Source organism: Cibotium barometz, chromosome 17 (assembly GCF_041138505.1).
Source record: "Cibotium barometz isolate CiBa-2024 chromosome 17, ASM4113850v1, whole genome shotgun sequence".
NCBI lineage: Eukaryota > Viridiplantae > Streptophyta > Polypodiopsida > Cyatheales > Cibotiaceae > Cibotium > Cibotium barometz.
The window spans coordinates 57,854,183-57,879,454 of NC_141062.1; the positions used below are offsets into that span (position 1 = coordinate 57,854,183).

The 25,272-nt window shown below is 46.3% G+C and overlaps 1 protein-coding gene across 5 annotated transcripts in view; it reads right to left on the bottom strand.

Moving 5' to 3' along the window:
• Positions 1-25,272, bottom strand: part of LOC147630225 (Tetratricopeptide repeat (TPR)-like superfamily protein) — a 154,496-nt gene that overhangs the window by 61,766 nt on the left and 67,458 nt on the right. For all 5 annotated transcript variants that reach the window (XR_015267798.1, XM_086811867.1, XM_086811869.1 and 2 more), the window contains one exon: positions 14,343-14,414. Coding sequence is in view for 4 of the 5 variants with exons in the window: in XM_086811867.1 (XP_086667993.1) it covers positions 14,343-14,414 (72 nt within the window). In the remaining variant the exon portion in view is untranslated. The remainder of the gene's footprint in view (positions 1-14,342; positions 14,415-25,272) is intronic.

The following is a 25,272-nucleotide window of genomic DNA, read 5'->3' on the forward strand; positions in this document are numbered from 1 at the left end:
CACAAGTGACAAGATTGCAAGAGGATCAAGAAGCTGGACGACACTTGCACTACTCCAAAACACTGTTACATGTCCATTGTACCGTGCACAATCAGCAGCGGTCACAATGAAGAGGACAACACACATCTCAAGGTGATGACAAGTGACTACAGCCCAAGGCTCAGGCGACAAGGATGTAGCATGAAGGCGAAGGATGATCCGAAGGATGTGTCGAGAGACCATGTAAGCATTCCTGCAAGATATGATGGAGTCAGTGGAGTAGGTGGCATCTCCTATCTTTGGAAGATACCCTCGAAGTGACAACCTCTAGAAGAATCTCCTATCTCTAGACGATGTCAGTGCGGTGCCTTCAATGCCAGTGCATGCATCGCTCTTGTATCCGTTGGTGGTGCACGTCTACTTCTGGGTGGTCCACCGAATGCTCCAGGATGGGTTGACCCACTGTGGCAGTGTGACGTTGTTACGGTATGACACTATTACGATGGTCCGTCTCTGGACACCCTTGGTGGCTACAGGTCGCCCACCACTAGAGTGCTCACCATCCATGGTGAGGAAGATAGGAAATATTCTAAAGTGAATATTCTAACATATATGGAGATACATGAAAATGCATTCTGTGCTATTTTACATTATGAAAGATACATTATACACTGTTTACATTATGAAATTTGCATTATACACTGTTTACATTATGAAAGATGCATTATGCGTTTTTTACATTATGAAAGTTGGTGCAAAATTGAAGTGCTGACATAAAAGGATGCTATATACAATCAAAGCATAAACTGAAAATGTTCCTCATGATAGTCTAGATTCTACGTGCTGCCAAATGTAGTACGAGGTGTTCCAATAGATGAAGAAGTCGGAGTAAGACAAGAAACTCGAGAGGGCATAGGAACTCACGGAGGGTATCCAGGTCGGTTGCTTGGGCCCATAAAGAGACCAGCTCCTGCGTCTGGTGCTCCACCAGATCACGTAATGCCACCATCTCCTTGGTGTTGTTGGAAGATGAGGAGCGGAGTTGGGTGAGCTTTGACTCTGCTTCGTGCAGGCGCTGCTCCAATGTGGACACCTGAGTCTGAACACCTTTGATGGTGTTTGCAGCCTAGCAAGTGCGATCCCTCTCGCAACAATGATCACTGGAGGGCTCAAAAATGTAGTCGGTGAGGTAGGTGGAGTAGATGTGGAGAGATTAGTCGAAAGGTTGTACAGACCCCCAACTATACGATGGGCTCGATGGGGATGAGGCAAAGATAACAGCTCTGGAGGGTCGGGAAACCGTAGGCAAGGAAGATCTCCCACCGAGACGTCTGGAGCACTGTAGGAAAATGAGAAATCTAGAAGCTCGATGTGTTCGGTGTCCTCCTCCCAATCAACACGGAAAGTCACCTTGTGTGGAGAACCCAAAGAAGGTGCAGCAAGGATGGCCCTCCAAAAGTGATGGTATGGGTGACTGCAGGGATGGTCGTGATCACCATGGTAAAAATGAGTAGCGGATGAGGATAGCGAGGAAGTCCCGTGAGCTATCGATGGAGGGGAGAAGTGGAGAGGTTGCTGTGGATAAGTAGCGAGGTGAAGAGAGAAATACCACTGCTGTCGAGGAAGATGGTGACGTGGAGAGGGAAGATATAGCTGATGTGGAGAATGGGGAGGTGGAGAGGGAAGAAACTGCTGATGTCAAGGATGGTGTGCGGTGGGATGACGCGGTGCCGCTAATAGTCGGGGTAGGTGGAATGGGTGGGGAATCTAGGGAGCATTGTGTCAACGTGTTGAGGCGGGAAGATCACGTTGCACCCGAGGTCGGATGCGGGATGCACAGGAAGTGGATTGGCAAGGTTAGGGAGGTGATGGAGAGGTAAGCGTGATGGGAGGCTGCTTTACGAGATACGTGAAGAATCGTGCAGAGGACCAAGTAAAGGAGGCGATTTGAGGCTTATTATGTTGGGTCCAAAATCGGCGGCAATGGAGGCGGAGGAATTCATATACGAGATGATGGAGGGGAAAGGGGTGGCCTGTGCACAAACAGTGGAATGTCTCCGTGTAGTCGGTGGAGATGAAGGGGAGTGGAACAGTGGGGATCTCGCGAAGTAGAAGATAGTAATGGAACAGGACATAGAGATGTATTGTACGGGGGCTAGGGAGTGAAGGAGTAGGAGCTAGCAAAGCGATTGTGGTGGCAGAAAGTTTAGCTCCGGAAATATCAAGAAGGCGGGTATCAGAATGCCGATGGGGACGATTGAACTATCAGGAGGGCCAATGAGCTGGCCAAGGTAGGCAAATGTGAGGCGCTGCCCATTACGCATCCCAGGAAAGTTGGTGAGGAAGGCGGCGCAGAGGGAGGCATCAAGATCAGGCAAAGGTGGAACAGAAGCGGACCCTGCAGGCCCAAAGTGGCTAGTTCGGTAGGAGTAAGTAATGTATTGAGCTGGGGAAGCTGGAATGGGCGTGGGCCAATGGTGAAGGGGGTGGTGCGGGAGGTGGAGGCAAGCAGATGGAAATGGTGGATCGAAAACAGGGGAAGAAAATGTAGTGGGGGCGGAGTGGTGGCAACGAGGCGGGCAAGGGGGTGGGATGGGATTGGGAGTGACCGCATCATCCTCAAGAGGGAACGTACTGAGGATCACTATCGGAAGAGGATGTGCAAGATGAGGAATTTGAAGAATCCAAAGAAGTGGTTGTAAAGGTTACCTATTGAGCCATAGTTGTTGGACCGGCCAAGGCAAGAGGGGATGCTGGTGCAGTAGAGCCAGCGCCTACCGATGGAGCTGTCACATGTACCTGGGCAGGAGAAGACAGTGGTACAGTAGAGCCAATGCTTGCCGATGGAGCTATCACGGATACCTGGGCAGGAGGAGGCTCCTGAGAGGGTGGCGCCACTTGTGAGGAAGAAGAGTGCCCCACCAGTCCTAGAAAACGAGCGATGGAGTGCCTATACGGCACCAAAATGGTACGTAACCCATCCGCCATGATTGAATGATGAGGAAGTGAATAATGAGGTAGAAAAATCGGAGGGAGAGAGATCAACATAGAAAGGTACGAAGAGATTTCTTCCTCATCTTTTTTGCTTTTACCTTTTTTTTCTTTTTTTTTTTGCGCTGAACGAGAGGGCGAGGAGGTGAGAGGGGATAGAGCAGAAGGGAGTTGGGACAAGAGGGGCGAGCAGGTGAGGGAGTTGGGAAATTCGATGAATAGATGGATCATGGAGGGGGTTGAGAAGGTGAGGGGGTTGGGGGATTCGATGAAGAGGAGAAGGATAGAGAGCAATGAAGAAGCTGAGGGGGGTTGAGAAGCCAAGGAAGTTGGGGGAGTTGATGAAGGGGAGGATAGAGTGGTGGAGAAGGCAAGGTGGTTGAGGGAGTCGATGAAGTGGGGGAGGATGGGGTGAGTGGAAAGCGAGGGGGTGAAGTTGGTGAGGGGGTAGCGGCTTGTAATATGCAGCGGAAGTATTTGTAATTAAGGATCCTGTCACACAAGTCTGACACCACCTTCTGTTTCCTGAGTTCTGCGAGTTTAGCAATCCACTTTTATGACTTCAAACTTTAAGAGATTTAGAGAGAGAGAGAGAGAGAGAGAGAGAGAGAGAGAGAGAGAGAGAGAAAGAAAGAAAGAAAGAAAGATATATTAAGCGTTTACTAAAGACCCAATGGGCTTATGAGACCAAAGTGATACAATAATGTCCATGGCATATCTCATCATGGAATGGAAAATAAAACAAAAAGAAAACATAAATATAGCTATCTCACTAGGGTGATAAAAAACTGTCCATGGAAACTCGTCATGGAATACTAAGAACATAAAAACATGGGGGAGAGAGAGAGAGAGAGAGAGAGAGAGAGAGAGAGATGAACTTTACACCATATGGGGTCCCGAATTACCCACTGAAGGGTCTCCTATACCGTTACCGGAATAGTATTTGCTTTATTACTTTGAAGAGACTAACTTTGGACTAACGATAACCCAAATGCAAGATCTCGGAGGCCCAAGAGTCGGGCTGAACTAAACACGGCTATAGAAGCACCAATGATGATCAATCTCGAGCCTATTCACTCTTCCCAATGGAATGAGGGAACGCTGCAAATCTGAGGCTGAGGTATGGGCTGATTGGGACTGTTTGTAGGCTGTCAATGAATGCTGAAATGAATATGAATGCTGAGTTTTACCTTCACCAAAGTAGCTGAAGCAAAACGATGAGTTGTATGTATGCTAAAAACTGTATGTGTGCTGAAAACATTAGACGGTAAGGCTAGGGAGGATTGGTACAGAACTCTCAGGGTCGTGGAACGCTTGAACTTCAACGCTCTTAGGAGATTGTTCTTCAAGCAATTTGTGTGTGAAGGAGTCTTATGGGGTGTAGCGTCACAGCTACACAAAGCAAAGAGAGAAGAAGAGGAGTCAGTACAAGATTTCATTAGCCAGCTCAAGCATTTGAGCTCTCGTTGCCTTCCGCATATGAACACTATTCGAATAATCAATTGCTGATAGATTCATCCATGGACTTAAACATGAAGCGATCTATAATGGCTTAGTCGTTAAAGGGACCACTACATGGGATGAAGTCACAATAAATGCCATCCAATTAGAAGATAATCTGACAATCAAGGGAGCCAAAGCATCGGATTCTAAATCTGTTGCTTCTGGAGTCACTGGACATAGCACTTCTACTGTCAAACCCATTGCTAAGGGTAACACTTTAGTGGAGATAAATTTCACAGACTTCATGAAAGCACTCCAAAAGGGAATAAAGGTAAATAAAGCTCTTGAAAATGTATATATGTACCCAAGGAGACAGCTTCAATGGTGCTCAATCTGTCAACAAGGGCATTCGACCAGTGAAGTCCTAAGGGCGTGCTATAATGGAAATTGTACTTTTTGTAGATGTTATGGTCATGAGGCTTCACAGTGCCGCACGCGTTTACAAACGCTTGCTAATGCTTCCAGACCTTAGCAGTTGGCTTTATCAGCTCCATCAAAGCCCACAAGACATAATGCCTACTACAACATTTCAACCTAATGCTAAGCAAAAGGCACAGCAGCCTATTGCAAAGGAGATTTACAATGCACAAAATATGTCGTTACCTGCACCAGTTTTGGGACCTCAACCTCAACCTCCAAGGATTACACCATTGAACCAAATAGGTTTCGAGGAATCTTGTGAGTGTCCAGAATACGGGGTTGATTTGGACAATGCATCACATGTCGCTACGGACTTCAGAGAGCTCTATCCGGATGACTATGTAATTGATGCAAGAAGAGAGTCAAACCAGTATACAAGCTAGCAACGGTAGGAAGAGGTCGAGACATCAACAACTCTACTGTCAAGAGAATGTCTCTTCAATGCAGTCATTGTCCACACCGAGTCTCCAAGTGTCCCATCAAAAACCAAGAAATCACCCAAGCTACATCTTCTAGCATGCCACCTACAACCTGTAATCGTTGTGGCATAGATCATTGGATCAAAGATTGCCCAATGAAAGTTGTAGTTGCAAATCAACAGAATGGTCCTACCATCACACCTCTCAACATGATTGGAGTGGGTGGTCAAACTCAAAGATCAATTTTGAGAAACCCTCACCCACCTGTGAATACAATAACGAGACTCATGGCTCAAAACACACCTGTCGTGGAAAAGAAAACAAAAAATCATGCTACTTCAGTAGCAAGATCCAAAAAGAAGAGGGGCCATAGAAGAAAGAAATCCGTAAAACAAGGCAAAACTGAGAAAAGGAAATGGGTGAACTTGGGGAACACCTGACGATCGAACCAGTCTACATGAATGATAGTGATGAGGATTCCGATTCAGTGGACACACATGCTGGTTCTGAGCAAACCAGAGACGCTCAAACAAAAACCAAGGAGACCAAAAAGTAAGGATGCAAGCCATCAGGAAACCAAACAAAGAGAAACTTGGTTCATACCCTAAACCTGTAAGAGAATTGGAACAACTTCATGAGCTCAAGGATATAGTCCCACATACTCTGAAGGAGTTAAAGCCAAGACCAAAACCAGTAAATCTCTCTCACACTATTCATCCAAACAACCTAAGGTCTGTCGTGACCCCTTGAGGTCAATGAGAACTCCCCTGTCCCAAGCATGGATTCTGAACTCTTTACGAGAATGTTTGAGTATGAGAACCTTGAACCCATTCAAGAGGTGGAGATTCCAATCTCACCAATACCCTCATAAGGTAGAGAGGCAAGGGGTACTCCATTGAACATCCCTAAGTTGATGGATTTCATGGCTTCAAAAACTGAGACCACAATCACTACACGTCTGTGTGGAGACCCTAAGCTCTTTGTTGCATTGAAAGCTCTTGTTAATGGGGGACTTAATGTTGGGCTACCGCCCTTTGCAAACATGCATAAATGACATCCTTCCTATGAGACTACACCAGAGCCTCAAATGAATGAGGACAACACCAAGTCTATGGTCAAAATACCATTGAACAAACTGAGACAATACTTTGAGAGTAATGAGACTAATGCAACTCTCTCAGTCTCTGCCAAGGCAATCACAATAATGGGAATCCTAGATGGAGGTGCGGGAGTGAGTTTAATCACCAAAAAGTGTTGGGAAAAGATGGGTAAACCTCATCTTGAAGTGTCGGACATTGTTGTTAAGATGGCGGATGGAACAATTGCCAAACCTATTGGGATGTTACAAGATCTTAGGATCAAGGTACTAAAACATCAAGTGAAGCATACATCGTGATGGAATTCTTCAAACAACCCAACTCTTATGAGATAATCCTAGGAAGACCGTTTATGCGTGAAGCTAAAATGGTCCATGATTGGGCAAGGAACCATGTCTACTTGCACTTCCATGCTTCAATCCTAAGAGTAGACCTTGTGACTGATCATGTACATCCTATGGGTAGTGGTGGACTTTCGGTAATCAATTGGATACCACCATCAATTCCGTTCCATTACAATATTCCTTCACATGCAAGAAGGACACTGATACAAGCCATGAACCATCCCAATTAAAGGTCATAGATAAAGGTGATGATTTAATTGGATTCAAATGATGGCCACCATAGACATTTAGGGAAGCCAAGGATCAACATAGGTAACACCAGATGGCAAAGAACTTCCCAAAATCGTACCATTGTGAATGATGAGTACCATGTACTCAGACAATGAGGGAATTAGTGAGTTTGAATCCACATGGGAAGAAGAATCTGATTCGTACACTTCTAACTCTTACACCTCTAGTGAGGAGTTTGGAAATGAGACGGAAACTGAACCAAAGCAAACATGGGTGAGTGTAACCAAACCAATAAAAATTGAGACAAGTGAAATAGAAACAGAATCGGATGAAGGAGCTTTTGACCAAAGCAAAAGAACACAGAAGAAACAAAACAAATAGAAGCATTAAAAGATAAACAAGCACAAGAGGTTGCAAGAAAGGACAACCATGGCCCAATAGCTCCAATAAATTGGTGCTATAGACATTCATTGAAAGTTTATAGATAATTGGGGAGAAGAGTTACAAAAAGTCATGTATTGTGGATCACCCCCAACTGATTTAGCCCAGGTGGAAGTCTCTAGCCAACCCAAACTAGTCGTTCAACCCGAAGGAACCAAAATCGTGTGTTAGCCCAAAAGGAAGGAGAGGTTGAAACCAAGGCTGTCAAAGTAGTTAAGGAAAAGAAAGAACAAGAGCCTCACTCATGCCCGGTATCGGAGCATTACAAATCATACACCATAGGTTTGGCTTGACAAATGCACCAACCACATTCCAACGGCTTATGAACACTGCCTTTAAAGATTTTCTAAGGACGTTTCTTAAAGCTTTCTTGGATGATTTGTGGGTTCATTCGTCATGGAAGGAGCAGTTATCTTGCTTACGTAAGGTATTTGAACGATGCAGACTTTATCGAGTATCCTTAAACTCTTACAAGTGCCAAATTTGGGTAAAACACGGAGTAGTTCTTGGACATATAGTATCCAAGAATGGGATTTCCACTGATGAAAGCAAGGTCAAACTTTTTTTGGAATTACCCCTACCAAAAAACTACAAGGGAGTCCAGAGATTCATGGAATGGCCGTAGTAGATGTGCCAGGTGCAGGGAAAACTGTGTAGAAAGTGGGGGTGGCTTCGACTGTGGTGGTGGGCCTGTGGCTTAAAGGTAATAATGATGTATCAGTTACCACTCAATCAAGCAGTGCACTAACACTGTCTTGGATAGGGACAACTCTAGGATCTAAGAATGTGAAGCTCATGCTAGCGTGCTCTTGAGTCCTTACATGGCCTTGTCGGACAGAAGATGTGGGTGGGTCCATGGTATAGCCAAGTGATAATACAACAGCAGGATCCGCCGGGCACACAAGGGATGTTACCATTTTGCTCATTGTGGGCGCTCTTGCTTTGGATGTCCTAACTTGCATCATAGGTCTTTGGATCCTTTCATGTTCAATGATCCTATGTACGTAGCATCACGTGCGATGGCACCATGGCTTTGACCTTGCATCCGACTCCCTGGCAGGTGTATCCAGCTTCCCTATGACGGTCTCCTTTCCCGGTCTCTGAAAGGAGTATCCCCTTTGATTCGACGGTTGGTAGGACATGTTTTGGAGTACCCGCAGACAGAAATGAAATGAAATGAAATGTTATATTAACGTCTTCAAAAGGCCATAATGACCTATGAGACCAAAAGTTACATCAGAGTGGCCATGATAGCAGGCATCCCGTCCATCAGAGTTTGCATTGCTTCCCCGGAGGATCTCCCGCAAGTCATCGCGCTCCCCACAATCTCCAGGGCGACCTAATTCTTCACAACAAATAGAGTACGCCAATCTCCCTAGCTAGTGTTTCATCTACAGGTAGATGGGCCACCTTGCACGCCCACACAGGATGCCCCGACCCCAAGGCCTCACCAAGAGTGCTCGACGAGAGTTCCACACACCAAGAAACTGGGCACTTGAGCTTAAAGGGCCGGAGGCTATGTGAGAATGTGAGCCCAGAGAGTGACCGCTGGGCATCTTGAAGAGGCAGTTCCAGATTAACGGCTGGTGGAGTCTCTCCTCGTCCAAGGTCGGGGAAAGCTGCTGAAGGACTAGCTTGAGGTGAGCCAAATCTCTCATCAAACGGGCTGCAAAATTTTCCTCAAAGGCACTGCTCAGGCCTCAGAATCACACCTCGGGGCTCCCAAGTGACAGAGTTTGAGCTGAGATCCGATCAATCAGAAAGGCCTTCCAGTGTTCACCACTAGACAGAAGGCCTCTGATGATCAACTTGCCCAGCAGGGCTCTGCTCCGCAGAGATGGGTCAATGATGCCCAATCCTCCAGGTGTTCAAGGCTAAGGAATCACCCTCCAGGCCACCCTCGCGCCCGAGCCAGTCAACTGTCTCGTACCCAGCCCATAGAAAGTTTTGGATCAGTCATTGTACCTAACCCAAGCATGCTCTCAAAAATGGCCAACAAGAAGTGATGTACCACATAGTGGCCTTAGCACATGTCTGGTCACGATCATGCAATCGATGAGGAAGAGGCCGACGGTGCTCCAATACAAAAGCTTTTTCTAAATGCTCAGAAGGAGCGGGGGGGATTAGTTGTTGCTCAGCTGTCATGCCAATCCCAATCTGACACCTGAGGTATTTGACCGGAGTGCCCTTGGGAATCCACTAAAATGACTCAAGTGGGCACCAAGCCAGGGTGGGTGAAGATCCTTGCCAAAAACCAAAAACCACACGACTTGTGCTAGTTGATCTTAGCTTCGCAAGCTAAACAAAAAGACTCAATGGTGAGGGAAAATCTCCTGGAGGTATGTTTTGGCGGGATCTCGAGGAGATGAAGGTGCCAGTAAGTACCCTTCTCACCGATGGAGCAGAGATGGAAGTAGATGAAAAGGCGAACGCTCTTCCTCTTTGGCTTCAAATGCAATAGCTCCATCCGGGCCAAAGGCCATGCCGCTACAATGGCATCACTGATGCTAAGATCCCACAACATGGGAGAGTGGAAAATCACATGTCCGTGGAGGATGCACCCTTGTCCGTCCAGATGGTCCCACACTACACATTCAAGAAGAAAGAGAAAACCACAACTGCGACCTCCTCCAAGGAAGGGGGTGTTAAAATATAGAAACAGGAGCTAGAAACTGAAAACTAGAAGTGAAATAAAACAAGACTGAAAGACAAAGAGTTACCTTGAGATGAGTGTAGACAAGACACAAGCTAGATAGATTGCAATGATGTGACCCATGAATATATGGGCCAAAGTACAAGACATAGAGCAAGAGTGCTTATGGGATAATTGTAGAGGTGCCACATGGCACACACTCAAGACACAAAGACTCAACTGAGACTAGACAAATGTAGACTAGGGAAATAGTACACCTAGTTTGCACTTATCTCCAACACCCTCCTTAAGTGGACACTAGGAGAAAGACAGAAAGACAAGACTAGAAGACAGACATAAAGACCGATAGACTCAGAGACAAGATAGAAGACATGACAGACAAAGATCCTAAGACACCCCTCCTCAAGTGATATCCTCATATGGGTCCACAAGGATAGGGACAAGATGGATCTAAAACAAGACACAGTCAAATTGATACACAAATAGACAGACAGACAAGACTAGATAGACAGAAGACTGACTGTAGACAAACAGATGGACCTTGAAGACATCCCCTCCTCAAGGGCAATCTCTGCCTCTCGGGTAGGGACAAGAGAGAGGTCCTAAAGCAGAATGAGTAAGACATAGAACCCCTTGATCTACATCATCGGTGGTCAAAGTGGTAAACAAGAAAGATGAAGTAATCAGAAAGCCCACTCCTCATCTTTTGAGGAATGTACAGCAAGATTTGCTGATGGAGATGCTGCAGCAACATGGGTTGAGGTAGAAGTGCAATCTTAGAGTTTTTAGAGCGAGGTCCAAAAAGGGTATCCAAAGTGATCCATGCTCGAGAAGCAGACTGTATGTCGGAGATGTGATGAATGTAATCATCTCCAAGACCGAGCCAGATGATAGCATAGGCTTTGTCATTCTTGGCAGTGGGAGCATAAGTGATAACTTGCTCAATGTCGGAATCTTCGGGAGCAGCATGGTGAACAACGTCCCAAAGACTTTCTTTCATAAGATGGCACTTGATTTGATTTTGATTTGCCAAGTATGAAAGTTGGACCCATTGAATTTGTCGATAGACATGAGAGAATGAGTAGAAGAGGCCATGTGGGAAGGTCTTACCTATTGCTAAAATGCAAGGGCAGTGTCTATTCCCTTACAAGATTGCAGAAATGAATGAAAGAAGAGATCCAAACTGTTTTTAGAAGCCGGCTCTCTCACCACTTGTCAAGGCCATAGCATGTGACAGCCCATCGAAGCATGAGGAACTCCCAGTTTGCAGATATGAGGATAAGAAAAGGACTGACCAGCAAATTGAAGGAGACAATGCACAGTACCTTGTAGACTCTTCAAGAGGAAGCGATGGCAAAACTGAATGCAGCAAATAGCTCGTTAACAGGAGGAAAGTCGATCTGCAGCTGCCTCTAGATGATGCGCACCCTTGAATCGATGACGAAGGCAGCCAAAGGAGAGCTGCAACAGTACAGCGGGCTGTAGCAGTTCCAATATGACGGGCAGCAGCAGCTACTGGAAAACAGGCCGGAACAGGGCGGACAGCAAGAAAGTGGGCGGACAGAAAGTTCAGGCCAGTGGGCCTATTCAGAATGTGAATAGGCTGGTCCTAAAAGCTGAGCGCAGCTAGGGAGATGGTGGCCTGAAGCTATGGTGGGCAACACAGGGCAGGAGCAGCCTGCTCTGATACCATGTTAAAATATAGAAACAAGAGCTAGAAACTGAAAACTAGAAGTGAAATAAAACAAGACTGAAAGACAAAGAGTTACCTTGAGATGAGTGTAGACAAGACACAAGCTAGATAGATTGCAATGATGTGACCCATGAATATATGGGCCAAAGTACAAGACATAGAGCAAGAGTGCTTATGGGATAATTGTAGAGGTGCCACATGGCACACACTCAAGACACAAAGATTCAACTGAGACTAGACAAATGTAGACTAGGGAAATAGTACACCTAGCGTGCACTTATCTCCAACATGGGGGGAGTGGTATAGCACCATGCACACATGCAACAGCCTCCGAATCTTGGCTAGAGGACCGATGGGGAGGAGGAGGGGGCGAGAGGGGGGGGGGGGGGGGGGGGGGAGTATAGAAGGGGTTGGGGAAGAGGGCAACGGTAAAGAAGCCAAGGGATCTCTACAAGACAACCTCTGTATCCGCCGACAAAGAGGAGCATGGTGGGGGGGCGGGGGGGGGGGGGGGGGGGTGTTCCGCTCCAAAGAGTGAGGGGGGTCTTCGGGGGACCTGCTAGGATCGTTTAGTGGGGGGGGTGTCCGTTGACGAGGATAGAAACGGCTTGAAACTGTTCGTGGTGGGAACCGTTACCTCCAGAAGAACCGGCCTCGACCCAACTTCAAGGGAGCAATCAGGAGGCAGAGGCTGCCACTGGGGCTCGTGTGGGGCTCAGCGTACTGAGTGGGCGTCCCTCTCCTCGGCATGGGCGCGAGACGCTTGCCCATGCTCACGTTTGTGTCCGTGGCGTTTCGCTCCTCTAGCAATGCTCGCTGTGGCGTTGCTGCGCAACCACTTGCGAGACGGGAGAGATGTGGACGCTCAACTGGGTCCTCCATTGGCTGGGTTGGAGTATCGTCACGATGCTCACGCCCCTTCCGCTGCTAGGGCCGCGAGAGGACCTCAGGGGGGGAGGGAGGGGGAGGCGAAGGAACAAAAGAGCGTGGGGTGGCAAGCAGGAACTGGGTATGTGATAGTGGGGAGACACGTGCATGAGGAGGAAGAAACAGAAACCAGAGGGGGGGCAGGGGATGGAAGAGAAGGGTGGAAGGAGGAGACGGGGAACAAGGAGGGGCGGAGGTGCAGAGGAGGAGGAGCGAAGACCAAGAGGGGGGGGGGGGCAGTAGAAAGAGGGCGGGGCAGCAGCGGGTGAAGGTGGGGTGGCAACCAGGAGCGGGGCATGCAATGGCAGGGAGACGGGCGCATAAGGAGGAAGAAACATAAACCAGAGGGGGGGGCAGCGGATGGAAGAGAAGGGTGGAAGGAGGTGGTGGGGAATGAGGAGGGGCGGAGGTGCAGAGGAGGGGTGAAGGTGGGCCATGGGGCCGTTTGGGGGGGGCGGGCATGCACAGCTGGAGCTCTCTCTCAACGAACATGTTTCGTTTGTACATAGTTCTTTGCAGGAAGTACTCAAGCTAATAGAACTGCTACATGTAAGGTTTTCGACTTCTGGTGAGATGGGCCTGCTGGTGGAGCTCCCTATAGGGCAGATCAGGCTCCCTTCTCTAGAGTCCAGATGGATACTCTTCTTTGCAAGCAGTTTCCTCTGGAGTCCAATAAAATTTCAGTCGGAGGATATATGAAAGGCTTTTTTAGGTCCTCAGATTTGTTATGCCAGGCCTTGAATAGGCAATGATGTATATATGTATGTAAGAGATTCCTCTCTAGCTTGACTGTGGAACTATCAAATATAGGTAGCCTAGCTTTTTAAACTTCGTGCTTTGATGCTTAGGCAGTAATTTATTTCAATATAATTATATATATATACCAATTATTTCCCCAAAAAAAGGACAACGTACTTAATGTACCTTATTTCAAACGGTACTTTTCATACTTGTTCCATACACAAAGTACATACCATACCTAATGTTTCTAACCACCCTGGTTGCAACATAAATATTTTATTTTATTTATTTGAACTTAATCTCTTATTGGTGTTACAGGAGAGCGTGTGTCACCATTGTGCGACTCAACAACCATGTTTCCTCATTTCAACGTAGACTTGACCTCCTCAATGTAAAAGGAAGGCTCATACATACATGAGCTAGCCAGTGCACAAAGTTATGATATGAGCGTGGAGCATTCATATGTAACATGAGTTATATTGTTTCAATGAATGATTAAGATAACTTGAGCAACGCCTTAAGGAATCCGATCTTTGGTCCTCCGCCAAAAAAATAAGTGTGTAAGTTGTTTGACCATCCTTGGTATTTTTTTCCGGTATCTCAAGGGAGCTCTGCAACCATCTGGACTTCACATATGATTCTTCCTGTTTAACTACAAAAATAGCTCACAATTTTTGATATCACACCAACAAATCATGCTAGCCATACACATAACATGAATATAAATGATGCCTTCAAAACTGATTACACACACACAAATTTTAAGGGCTCATCTATTAGGCATGCACACACAACTATGCCATCGCACCCACACATGCACATGTGAAGGATCTTTAACAATGCATTGGTTTCACCAGTTTTTTCAATTCGCTCTTGTAAATACAATTTAACATTTTTGCATACCTCAAGAAGTCGTCGTAGTGCAGTTTCAGATTTAGAAAAGTCACCTAGTTCTGCATAAGTGACAGCTTCTCCCTATAGGCACATCAAACCTTAGGCTATAATGTTTGTTGCATGTAGAAACCATCTTATATACCATACCTACTAGAGAAGTTGGTGCACGTTTCCTAGTATTAGAACAAGTAATGATGACAAAGGCATCATTTTAAAATCATAACATAAATATGGAATCATTGAAACACTATCAAGCTTCGGGGTCCCCATCATGCATATCTGACTTGCAGTTTTATTATTACAAATACAACAAGCAAGAATCCTTTCAGCATGGACACACCTACCTTGCCAGCAGAAAGAATTTCACCCTGTGAAACTAACCTTACGGTTGTTTGCAACATTGTGTAAGAAAATATGTTGACAACCAGACATCATTTTGTGAATGGAATAATTTCACACCCATAAGAGGATAATGTACAGCATACCCTCAGTTTTGTAAAGTAGAAACAAGAGATAGTATATATTGAAATGAAATATCATTTTCTTTCCCATTGGACAATAGCAATGTGACCCAGGCTGCTGGTCTCTCATTCCTAAAAATGCTCATTTCCTCTCCACAGCACCTTCCACACCACCTCTTAATCACCCCCTTTGATGTCTCGGTCTTCCTATAAAGAATCAAGGTCTGACGTCTTCCTTGCCAATGCTTCATCTACAGCCAGATGGAGCACTTGGTGCGATCTTTGCCACTGTCAATAGTGAGCTTATTCTTGATTGGTAAGCTTATTCAAAGCTCTATAATCCACACACATACGAAAAGATCCATCCTTCTTTTGAACCAAGAGGATGGGTGAACAATATGGGAAAGAGCTTGGCTGAACCAAACCCTTCTAAAGAATCTCATTTACCTGCTTCATGATCTCCTCTTTTTGGGTTGCACTTACACGATAGGCTAGCCTATTAGGTGGTGAGCTACCCGGCACAAGATCAATGTGATGATCTTCCGGTCGTACAAGTGGCAACTCATTTGGTAACTCATCAGCAAAACAATCATTGTACTCTTGCAAGAATTTCAGCCCATCATTACTAAGAGTGTTTACATGCACATTATTTTCTTTAGCATGATCCCGTACAAAGATCAAGTACACAAAAACACTCATTTTTGTTACTTTCTTAATTTGTACATGAGATACAAGGGGAATGGTATCATCCTCTTCACCACCATCAATCACATACTCTCGACTTTTATGCATGAAGGTGATCCTGTTGGTCTTGTAAGCCTTGCACGGATCAATGCGTGTATGCCAAGGCTTTCCAAGAAATACATCACAGCCATTCAAAGGCACTACAAGAAAGTCCTCATGATCGAAATAGCCTTGAATGTGTATGCGCAACCTACCAATAATAGACATAACCTGCACTTCTCTACCAACAAAGGTAGCCCCTACTTCAATTTGAGGACCCATGCCACTTCAATACCCAAAGTAGTTGCCATCTGTGTAGATATGAAGTTCTCAGTTGCACAATCATCAAACATGAACAAAGCGGACTGATCCTCAAGCTGTTCCCAAGCATTACATACAATCCTGTCTTTGCTATCATGTGAAGTGTTGTCCTGTACATCCGAAACCATATGCACATTGAGCTTTGATGCATTCGCGTTATCACGCTTCTTCTTGTTTGGGCATGCGTTTGCAATATGCTCGGTGCTACCACAAGTAAAGCATTTTCCCTAGCTCATATATTGCTTTTTCTGCTCCAGAGTAAGACCATAGTCTCTCACTTTGAAGGAAAGCTTCTTGGTAGACTTATTTTCAACCTTTGGACTATTTTGTCTTGGTTTTTGTCCTTTTTAGGTGGCTGTCCATTATTTTGCAAGTTTTGCACAGCCCTCTCTTTGCCTTGAAATGAGGGTTTAGCCTTATTGGATCAACTGAACTTGAGTTCCAATTGCTCGATGGCAGTGGCGGCCGCAATCAGCTGGTGTAAGGTGTGACCAAGATACATTTGTAGTCCCACTTTGTACATTGGTTGCAATCCTGATTGAAACCTTCTCTTTTTTTCTGCCTCGGTGACATCCATAAATGGAGACACCTCCAAAAGCACCTTCCAAAACTTTTGCACATATGCATTCACTGTTTCCCCCTCATTCTGCTTCACCCAATCCCACTTCATTGTTATCTTATTCAATGCAATGGCAGGAAAGAATTGGGCATAGAACCTCTCCTTGAACTCTTCCCATGATCTAACAGAGAGCTTCTCCTTCACAGGCTACATAGGGTACTCCTGCATGGTGTGAAGTTGTCAATAGTTCCTCTCTAATAGCATGTGGATTCATCCTCTTAGACATAGTTCTTGTTCGGGCACAAGGCATGTGGGATGGTTGCCTTTTTTGCATAGGCATCTTTGGTACCAGCCAAGTATGCACGTGTTGCATCCCTTGGTTGCATATGCAACTCTTGAGCAATCATTGCCATTGCATGATCCATATAAGATTCAGCTTTCTTAGGCTTCAAACGATCATGTACCAATGGATCCTCGTGGCGGCGGTAGAGCTTCAATTCTTCTTCTTGTGCATAAAGAAGAGCCTGCATATGAGTAAGTTCAGCCCTTAAGGCTATGGACTCTTCTTTCTACATTTTCTCTTCGCCACGGGACAGTTGTCCCACATGTTCCTGTTCCCTAATATGCACCACATGAGTTTGCTCATCCTGTATAGCATTGAAAGCATGCATTTCATTGTCCCCGCCTCTTGTGCAAATATCTCCAACATTCATTGTATGGCTGTCCATAGTGTTCTAAGTGTAGAGATAGCTAGTGTTCGCTGTGATCATCTTTCACGATAGAAGTAAAAGAGAACCAAATGCTCTGATACCAATGTAGCTTGGTTGAACACAATGCTAATCAATACACTTAAATACACCAAGATTTAATGGACAACATGCTCAATACAAGAAGTAATTTGCTGAATTGACAAGAGACGCACAATGAGCCAGAATGGCCGGCACCTCCCTCAAATAAAGTATATTGACCTTCGGAGAATCAAGTACATAGTGTCATGGGCATTTCTAACCAAATTCCCATACCAATGCATATGAATACAGTATTACAAACAAGGTGTTGTCGGTGTAGACTTGCAGATCACACTACCCTCTCAAGTGTCCATGTTCCCTACCATCTGCTCTTTATTGTTCCACCAACACATGGTAGCAACAACTCGATATGGAGTACGAGTAGGTGGAGCACTGCCAGGAAGGATATCAATAGCATGGTCGATTGGTCGAGGAGGTGGGAGAACCGCAGGAAGCTCCTAAGGAAAAAGATCCAAGTATGGAGCAAAGAAAGGTTGCCTGAGATACATCACCTTTGTATCTATGTCCTCGGGAGGGTCGTTGGCTGAATAGACCATTAAAAGTGCTGAGGAACAACCACTCTTGCGGACCCACCAATTCACTTGAAGAGCTGAAAGGGTTGGTGTAGAAGGTTGGTCTCTAATTCCTTCGAGAGCCACAAGCATATCATTTTGAGGAAATTGTATAGAATGGTTCCAGAAACTGATCAGGGGATCATATGGATACAACCATTCTTGACCAAGGATCATATCATAATGTGCCAAATTCATGACTTGAAAATCCAATTTGTCACGATAGTGCTGAATTCGAAAGGAGGTGTGTTTGGCAATGGTGTTACACGAGGATGTGGAACCATCAACAAGCTCCACTTCATAAACAACAGTACTTGGAGAAGTCCGAATCTTCAATCTCTGAGTCAAGGTGGTTCCCACAAATTTATGAGAACACCCACTGTCAATGAGCACCTGAATAGGATGACTGGAAATCGAGCCTTGAAGAACCAAAACCTGAGTAGACCACTGGGGCAACGGTGAAGAGGCAGCTTGTGCAGTAGCAGTAGCGGTAATCATTGAAGCATGTGCAATAGCATGGTGATTAACTGCACGCTTTCCTTTGTCAGGGACTAGGGGTTTCTCCTCAGAAGTGGAGGGTTCAGCATTAGAATTATGTCGATGGGTTGGTCTTTTGGGACACTCAAACCAACGATGAGGTCCATTACAAATTGTGCACAATCCCGTCTTTGGTTGATCCCGACCAGAAGAAACAGTAAAAGGACAAGGATTGCGAGATTCGTCACGTCTTTGGTCCCGTCTACGATCCGAACTGCGTGGTTGGAAGGATTGAGAACGTCGGAACCAAAAAGAGGACGATCCTTCTGATCGGCGAGGGTGTTGAGAATTATTCCATTGGGGATTAGGCGGGGAGGTAGAAGTGCGAGATGACTCTCTGCCTATCTCGGCTCATACGAAATTCATTGGCTTTCTGAAAGTCATTAGCTCGACCGGAAGAGGCCAAATTTCGAGAATTAATGTCTGCAACGCGCTTGGCGTATTGTATGGCATCGGCAAGATCGACAGGGTTATATTTCTGAACATCGGCACGCAGTGTGGGGTTAAGCCCTTCAACGAAGGCATGAAGTTCGTCCGCTGTGAACAAAGAGTCAATCTCCAGTATCAAGTTGGTGAACTGGGAGATATAACAGGCCAAGAAACCAGTTTGGTCCAAATGGCGTAAGCAAGTACGGGCTTGAAAATCCGCATTTGCAGGTATGAACTGCTTACGGAGGCCCTGCTCGAATTTTTCCCACGTTGTAACCGTTTTTCCGGTGTGCTGTCGTCGTTGCCACCACAATAAAGCAGTGTCTTTGAAGAGGGATACCGCAAAAATCACCTTTTTGGAATCACAAAGGGTCATGGTTTCAAAGTATAACCGCAGTTTGTAGAGCCATTGGTCTAAGGTGCGCTTATTGCGCTGACCACCATAAGAGTCAGGAGGTTTAATTTCCAATTTCTTTGTCTTACTGGCTTGTAAAAGACGATAAAGAGTTTTAAGGTCGTCGCCTTCTACCTCAGAAGAAATGACGTCTGCGTTTGCTGGTACTGGTGCTGAAACATCTGCTGCTGGTACGGAACTCGTGTAGGAGTGGCGATCCGTGTGGAGCTGCTGGATCTAAGAAGCCAAGGATGGCATAGACTCCTGGAGTTGCTATTGGAACTGCTGTTGAAGTTGCTGCAAAGCTGGCTGCCATTCCGGAGGGGCTGGTATGTCAACAGATTCTGCCATGAGAGAAGATGTTGACGTAGAGGCTTTAGGGTGATGAGGCTCTAGGGGTTTTTGCTATTGATGACGCCGCTGGGCTCTAGTAAGAACCATCGGCTGGAGGGTGCGGCATCTGGAAATCCCGAGAGGAGAGGCTACGTACTGGTGAAGCAGCTAAAGACCACCATCTAGTACAGTAAGGGCGATCCTCTGGGACTGGGCTCGCACGAGAGTCTGCTACTGGAGAAGAAGGTACAAGTGTAGGGGCAGCTACTGGTGTCAAGGGTGTATACTCCGGTGTAGAGGGGCGCACCGTGAATGAAGATGGATTAATGTCCTCAGAATAGGTGCAATATTCATCAAAAATGATGCTACACTTAGGGAGGATAGCGCCCAGATAAGGATGACGCCTGAGTATAAAACAAAAATGTTCCAGATCACGGATCACCCACACGTCGAATTCTTGGAAGTGAGAAGTCGGTGTGGCTATTTGAATGCGGTAATGAATGGGCTGGGAAAAGGGGGGCACACTCACTGGAACGGGGACTGACGCTGGTGGAGAAACACACGTAGGAGAGGGCACTATGGACTGAGAGAGTGTATCCTGTAAATAACTGAAATCATAGGTTTCCTCTGCCATAAGCCGTCGGAGAAGAGGGTAATGTGTGTCCACGTGATCGGAGAGGTGCTTTTGAACCCGTAAAAAGGGATATTGGCCCCGGAGGAGTGGAGAGCCCGCAAAAGAATGAAATGGCGGGTTTCTGATATGTTAATACTCCACATTATGTGAGATATTTATACCCAAGAAAATGGAAAAATCACACCTGAAGGAGGTTGCCATAATAAATAGTGTTGCTGGAGAAGAAGCACCAAGGGTAGTAGCCGTCAATCCACGGAAAACACCAACTACACGTGGCTGATCCAAACACAAGCGTAGACTGCAAGAGGCCAACAATGAAGAAGGCTGTTTTCGAGGAAGGGAGGCGGCAGCAAGCTAGCGCGCAAGAGACCAGTACAGGGCGACAGCAAGCGCTTGGCTGAAAACGGCCAAAACGTTGGCGCCATTTCGTAGGGGCCCATAAGGCGAGTTCTATTGTTTTGCTTTCTTCTTTTTTTAATGTGTTTGTACGCGTGGCATTAAAGCCTTAGAGTCTTGACCTTTGGTTGAGGTTATGAGGTGTGTTGGGTTTTTTTTTTATAAAAAAAATCAACGAATCGTCATGCGCTCTCCGCCGGCAGCCGACTGGGAATGCTTCTACAAAGGGGTACGACTACGCTTGGGAGGGGTGCCGGTTCATGAAGGGGTGCCGCCTGAACAGGTAAGCCTCCTGATTGAAGGGTTTTTTTTTTGTTTTTTTTTTGTCTCCTTTATGCAAGAGTGTCCTGCATATGGCTGGACCGAACTTAATCAGCAAAAATTGGGAGTTGGGGGCTGATTTTGATGGGGCATTCTCTCTTGCTCCTTCCATTCAACACTTGCTACACCCAATTTTACGGTTTGGGCGCGCTGATTTGAGGATTAGGGTTAGGACTGATTTTAGGGTTAGGGTTACGATTTGGGCATAACAGAGGGCGGAAAAAAGTTTGCTCTGATACCACTGTAAAGCTTTTATAGCTTTATTAACATGATTAAGACTTAATTAATAAACATAAGGCAAATGCTGAAGGAAAGACTGAGTTGTTTGCATTGAGACAGGGGCCTTTCTTAAATAGAGGCCGAAAGGGTACAAGTGCAGAGCCACATCCCTGGGAAGGGGTGTGGCTCTTGAATCAACGGTTATGTCCTTTGGACTTAGGGATGTGTCTGTTAATGAATAGACATGTCCTTTGATAGTGACCCATGTGTAAGGGTGTGATCCTTCATAGGTGTCCTTTCAGTTAATAAAGGATTAAGGAATAATTAAGGAGAGATTAAGAGAGTTAGTCACAATCGTGACATGCGAAGCTGAGTATAGGGCAGCTTTCACTGCTACAGCCTACGGTAGATTGTGTATGGATGAGGAGGTTACTTGCAAATCTTCGTGAGTGTCAGCAAACACCCACTACCATACTCACTGACAACCACAATGCTATGGCTGTGACATGGAAATGCACGTACAAATCACATAAACATACATTATCACTACATCAGGGAGAGGCTTCATGCAAGGGAGATCACTTTAACCTACTCCCCTACACAGGATAGCTTCACAGAACTGTTTACAAAGGCATTGCCTCGAGAGAAGTTCGAAGCTTTCTGCAAAGCTTTAGGCTTACTCTCCTATAGAGAAAGATCCGCATCCTTGCACAATTTCACATTACCACTAAGGGGGGTATTTGAAGGCATATGCTTCTATGTAGTGTTGCATGTGAACAGGCACTAACTCCAAAGGCACTTTTGTCCTATGTGTTTTGCCCCTTGGATATTTGGTGTGAAAGGACACCTAGACTAGGTTTTATTATAATCCCTTGTACTTGTGACTAACCATTATTATGTGATTATACGTGCAAGTTCTAGTCCCTCAGCCAATGAGGTGATAGCCCAAGTGGTGAAGGTGTTTGCCTAGGACTAGGAGGTCTTGGGTTCAATACCCCACATGGTCCTTCTATGGCCGCATCGCCTCGGGCAGATAAAAAGCGTCTACGGGCCAATGCATACTACGGGCGGTGAAACACGGTAACAACGGGAGGATTTTAAAAAAAAGTTATACTCCCTCCCTCTCTCTCAATCAATATGCTTCTTATGTGCGTGAGAGAGCTTCCATTGTCCCACAAACCCAAACAGTAGGTTCCTGTGGGCCCCCACACCCCCCACCCCCCCCCCCAAGAGGATCTGATCCCCTAGCAACAAGTGCCCTCTCAGGATCAAGAGCAGATGTTGTCTTCCTCCTCTCCCCAAGATCCTCTTAGTCTCCCCCCACCCTCCTCCATAAGTTCCACATACACCCCCCTTAGTGGGCCTCTCCAGAGAACTCCCACCAACTCCAAAAGCCCCTGACCCAGGGAGCATCCGCCTTTCGAGTTCTATCCACATATTGCTCCATCACTTCTCGGAGCCAGTTTGCGAGATGACAGTTGCTACTTCCCCCGTGAGAATTGTGCCCCCACAGTGTCCACCCCCCTCCTCCCCCCCTAATCATGGGACAACCTGTCAACTATAGCTTCTCTCGATGTGGCTTGTGAAAGGACCACCCTCTTCTGAAAGGACCCTCTTCAAAGGCCACTCTCTGTAGAGACTTCAGTCCCTCTCCGAGTCTGTGTCATCTTTCATCGATCCAAACCGGCCACTCCCGAGAGCTGGTGCAATGATCTTCTCCTTCCCACTAAGTAGTACAGCAGAGAGAAATGAAATGAAATGAAATGTTATATTAACGTCTTCAAAAGGCCAAAGTGACCTATGAGACCAAAGTTACAACCATGTGACATCTGATACACTGTTTGGAAAAGAAAGGAGATAGCCCCACAATATATCAGTAGGGGGGAAGCTAATGCTACTAGTCAAAATGGGGTACATGAGTACATGGATACCTGAATACATGAATATGGGGGAGTACAAAAGTGACAATGAGTACAACAGTATATGGCTGGAGTCGTAATCATCCTAGGAGCTCTAGCATGGGTCTCTGCCGGATGGCCTGGATATCTGCCATAGTGAGATGCCTGGTCGGACGAGCCCGATGCCTCGCAATGATGCTCTGAATCCTCCGGTGTAGGCACCGTCTCCGATGTGAGGATCCGCGAACCCTCGGGCGTCTAGATCTGCCCAACTGGATAGCTCTCTCAACTAGAGCCCCACGGGGTGCCCACTGCTGGCTGTCGCCCGTGTGTCCTCCCGGGTAGTCCCTCTAAAGAAGTCAGTAATCTGTCTCTGTGTGGACTCCTTGCCAGTCGAGCATCTGCTCCTGATAATGGACTCTCTGAGCCTGCGGACCTCCAGGCGATAAAAACCCAAGCATCGCTGATCACAATAGTCCATGACTCTAGCCACTAGTCCAAATCCCTCTCTGAAAAGGCAATGGTAGCGCCCTCGAATCTCATAATATGCTGTGCAACGACAGATGTAGTGCTCCTTTGTCTCTGGCTCTATCCAACAAATCTGACAAATCCTGTCCCCTGGAGGTATGCCTCTAAATCTGCATGTCTCTATCGCTAACTGATGTGAAGAGGTGCGGATCTGCCCAATGGCGCACCTCAATCCATGAGACAGATGGGTATCCATGTAGCTCGGTCTAAGTATAAAGCCATCCTCAGTGGTGCGGAGAAGATGGTCTCTATAGAAAGCCATCTTCGTCCCCAACTCCTGTGAGGGCTCTAGCCATGTCCTCCTAGTGTCCAACTGAATGAGGTCCTGTCTGATGACTCTACTAATCTCAGAATGTGTCAAGGTGAGAGAGGGTGCCTCCAGAGAGTACTGGAAGGGTGCAAGTCTGTCTAAACTAAACCCGTGGAGGTCAAACCAGGATGCTATCTGCGCATACCAACATGAAGTGTCTCCCTCCATGGCTAGCTCATGAGAGGACTCTAAAGCAAGTCTTGCATACCGGTGTCCGGGAAGAGGACACTGATCTGGCAAGAGCCTCAACTACGATCGGTGGTGCTCCCATCTCGGCTCTAATAATCTCATGGGGTACCGAGGCCTTAGCCCGAATCATCCTGGAGATCATGGACACAAGTGGTCTCTCCATCGATCTCCATCCATCGTATGTGCGTCCTAATCGACTGTGACGATCTAGGCTAGGCCCCAGATTTGGGAGAGACCCTCTGAAGTCCGCACCTGCCCAACTACTGTCTCATAAAGTGCCAAAATACCCCAAATGAGCTCACATGGAACCCCCAAGTCTTGCAGCCAGCGCATCAGTCTAGCTCTGGGCACTGTGTCAAAGGCCTTGCGGAAATGCACAAAGCCACAGTAGATCCTCCTCCCATGTGCTCTGCCCTCCTCAATGATAGCCCTGAGGGTAAAGATATGATCCAAAGTAGAGAATCTCCTCCTGAAATCGGCCTATCCCTGAGCTCGGACCCCTTGTCTCTCTGCCCATCTGCTCAACTCCTGCTCAAGAATAGAGGCATATAGCTTGGCCAGCGAGTGACCAATCATAATGGTGCGGTAGTTATTCGGCAAGCTCGGATCTCCAGACTTGAGTACTGGCACAATCGTGGAAGTACTCCAGGTCCCAGGAAACCCCTCACACATGGCTCTATTAAACATGAGAGCTAGCAAGTCTAAAAACATATCTCTAGCATGTATGAAATGAGTTTGTCTCCCCCACTATTCATGGACAGGACCTATGCCTCAATGACATTGTCACACACTTTTGGAGCTTGGAGCATCAAGACACGGGGACCATGATGGCAAGCTCGTGAGCTCCACTTTGGAGGTGATCCTCTTCGTGTACCTTCTTGTATCACTGGTGGTCCCCCTCCCCCACTCCTACAGATACCTCTACTGTGATAGTTGGAGCCCAATATATGCATACAGCCAGGCCAAAGCGGACAAGGCCCACATGGAGCACAGGATTAGGGAACACCTCAATCATCTTTGTAACTTCCGGAGGGATCGGGGGTTTTGCAAAAAACTAAACCATTAATGCAACTTAACACTGGAATTGGCCCCAACCTTAAAACATATGCCACTTAATACACAAAACTGTAAAAGAGAGGTGCACAACAACTGACTCCGTAATGGGCCAAACCCCCTATAAACTTCATCTCTAAAAATATCTCAACTTGTAGACATTCTATCAAGGTGCAATTAAACATTGGAATTGACCACAACCTTAAAACATATGCCACTTAATCCACAAAACTGTAAAACAAAGAGGTGCACAACAACCATCGCATAGAGGCTA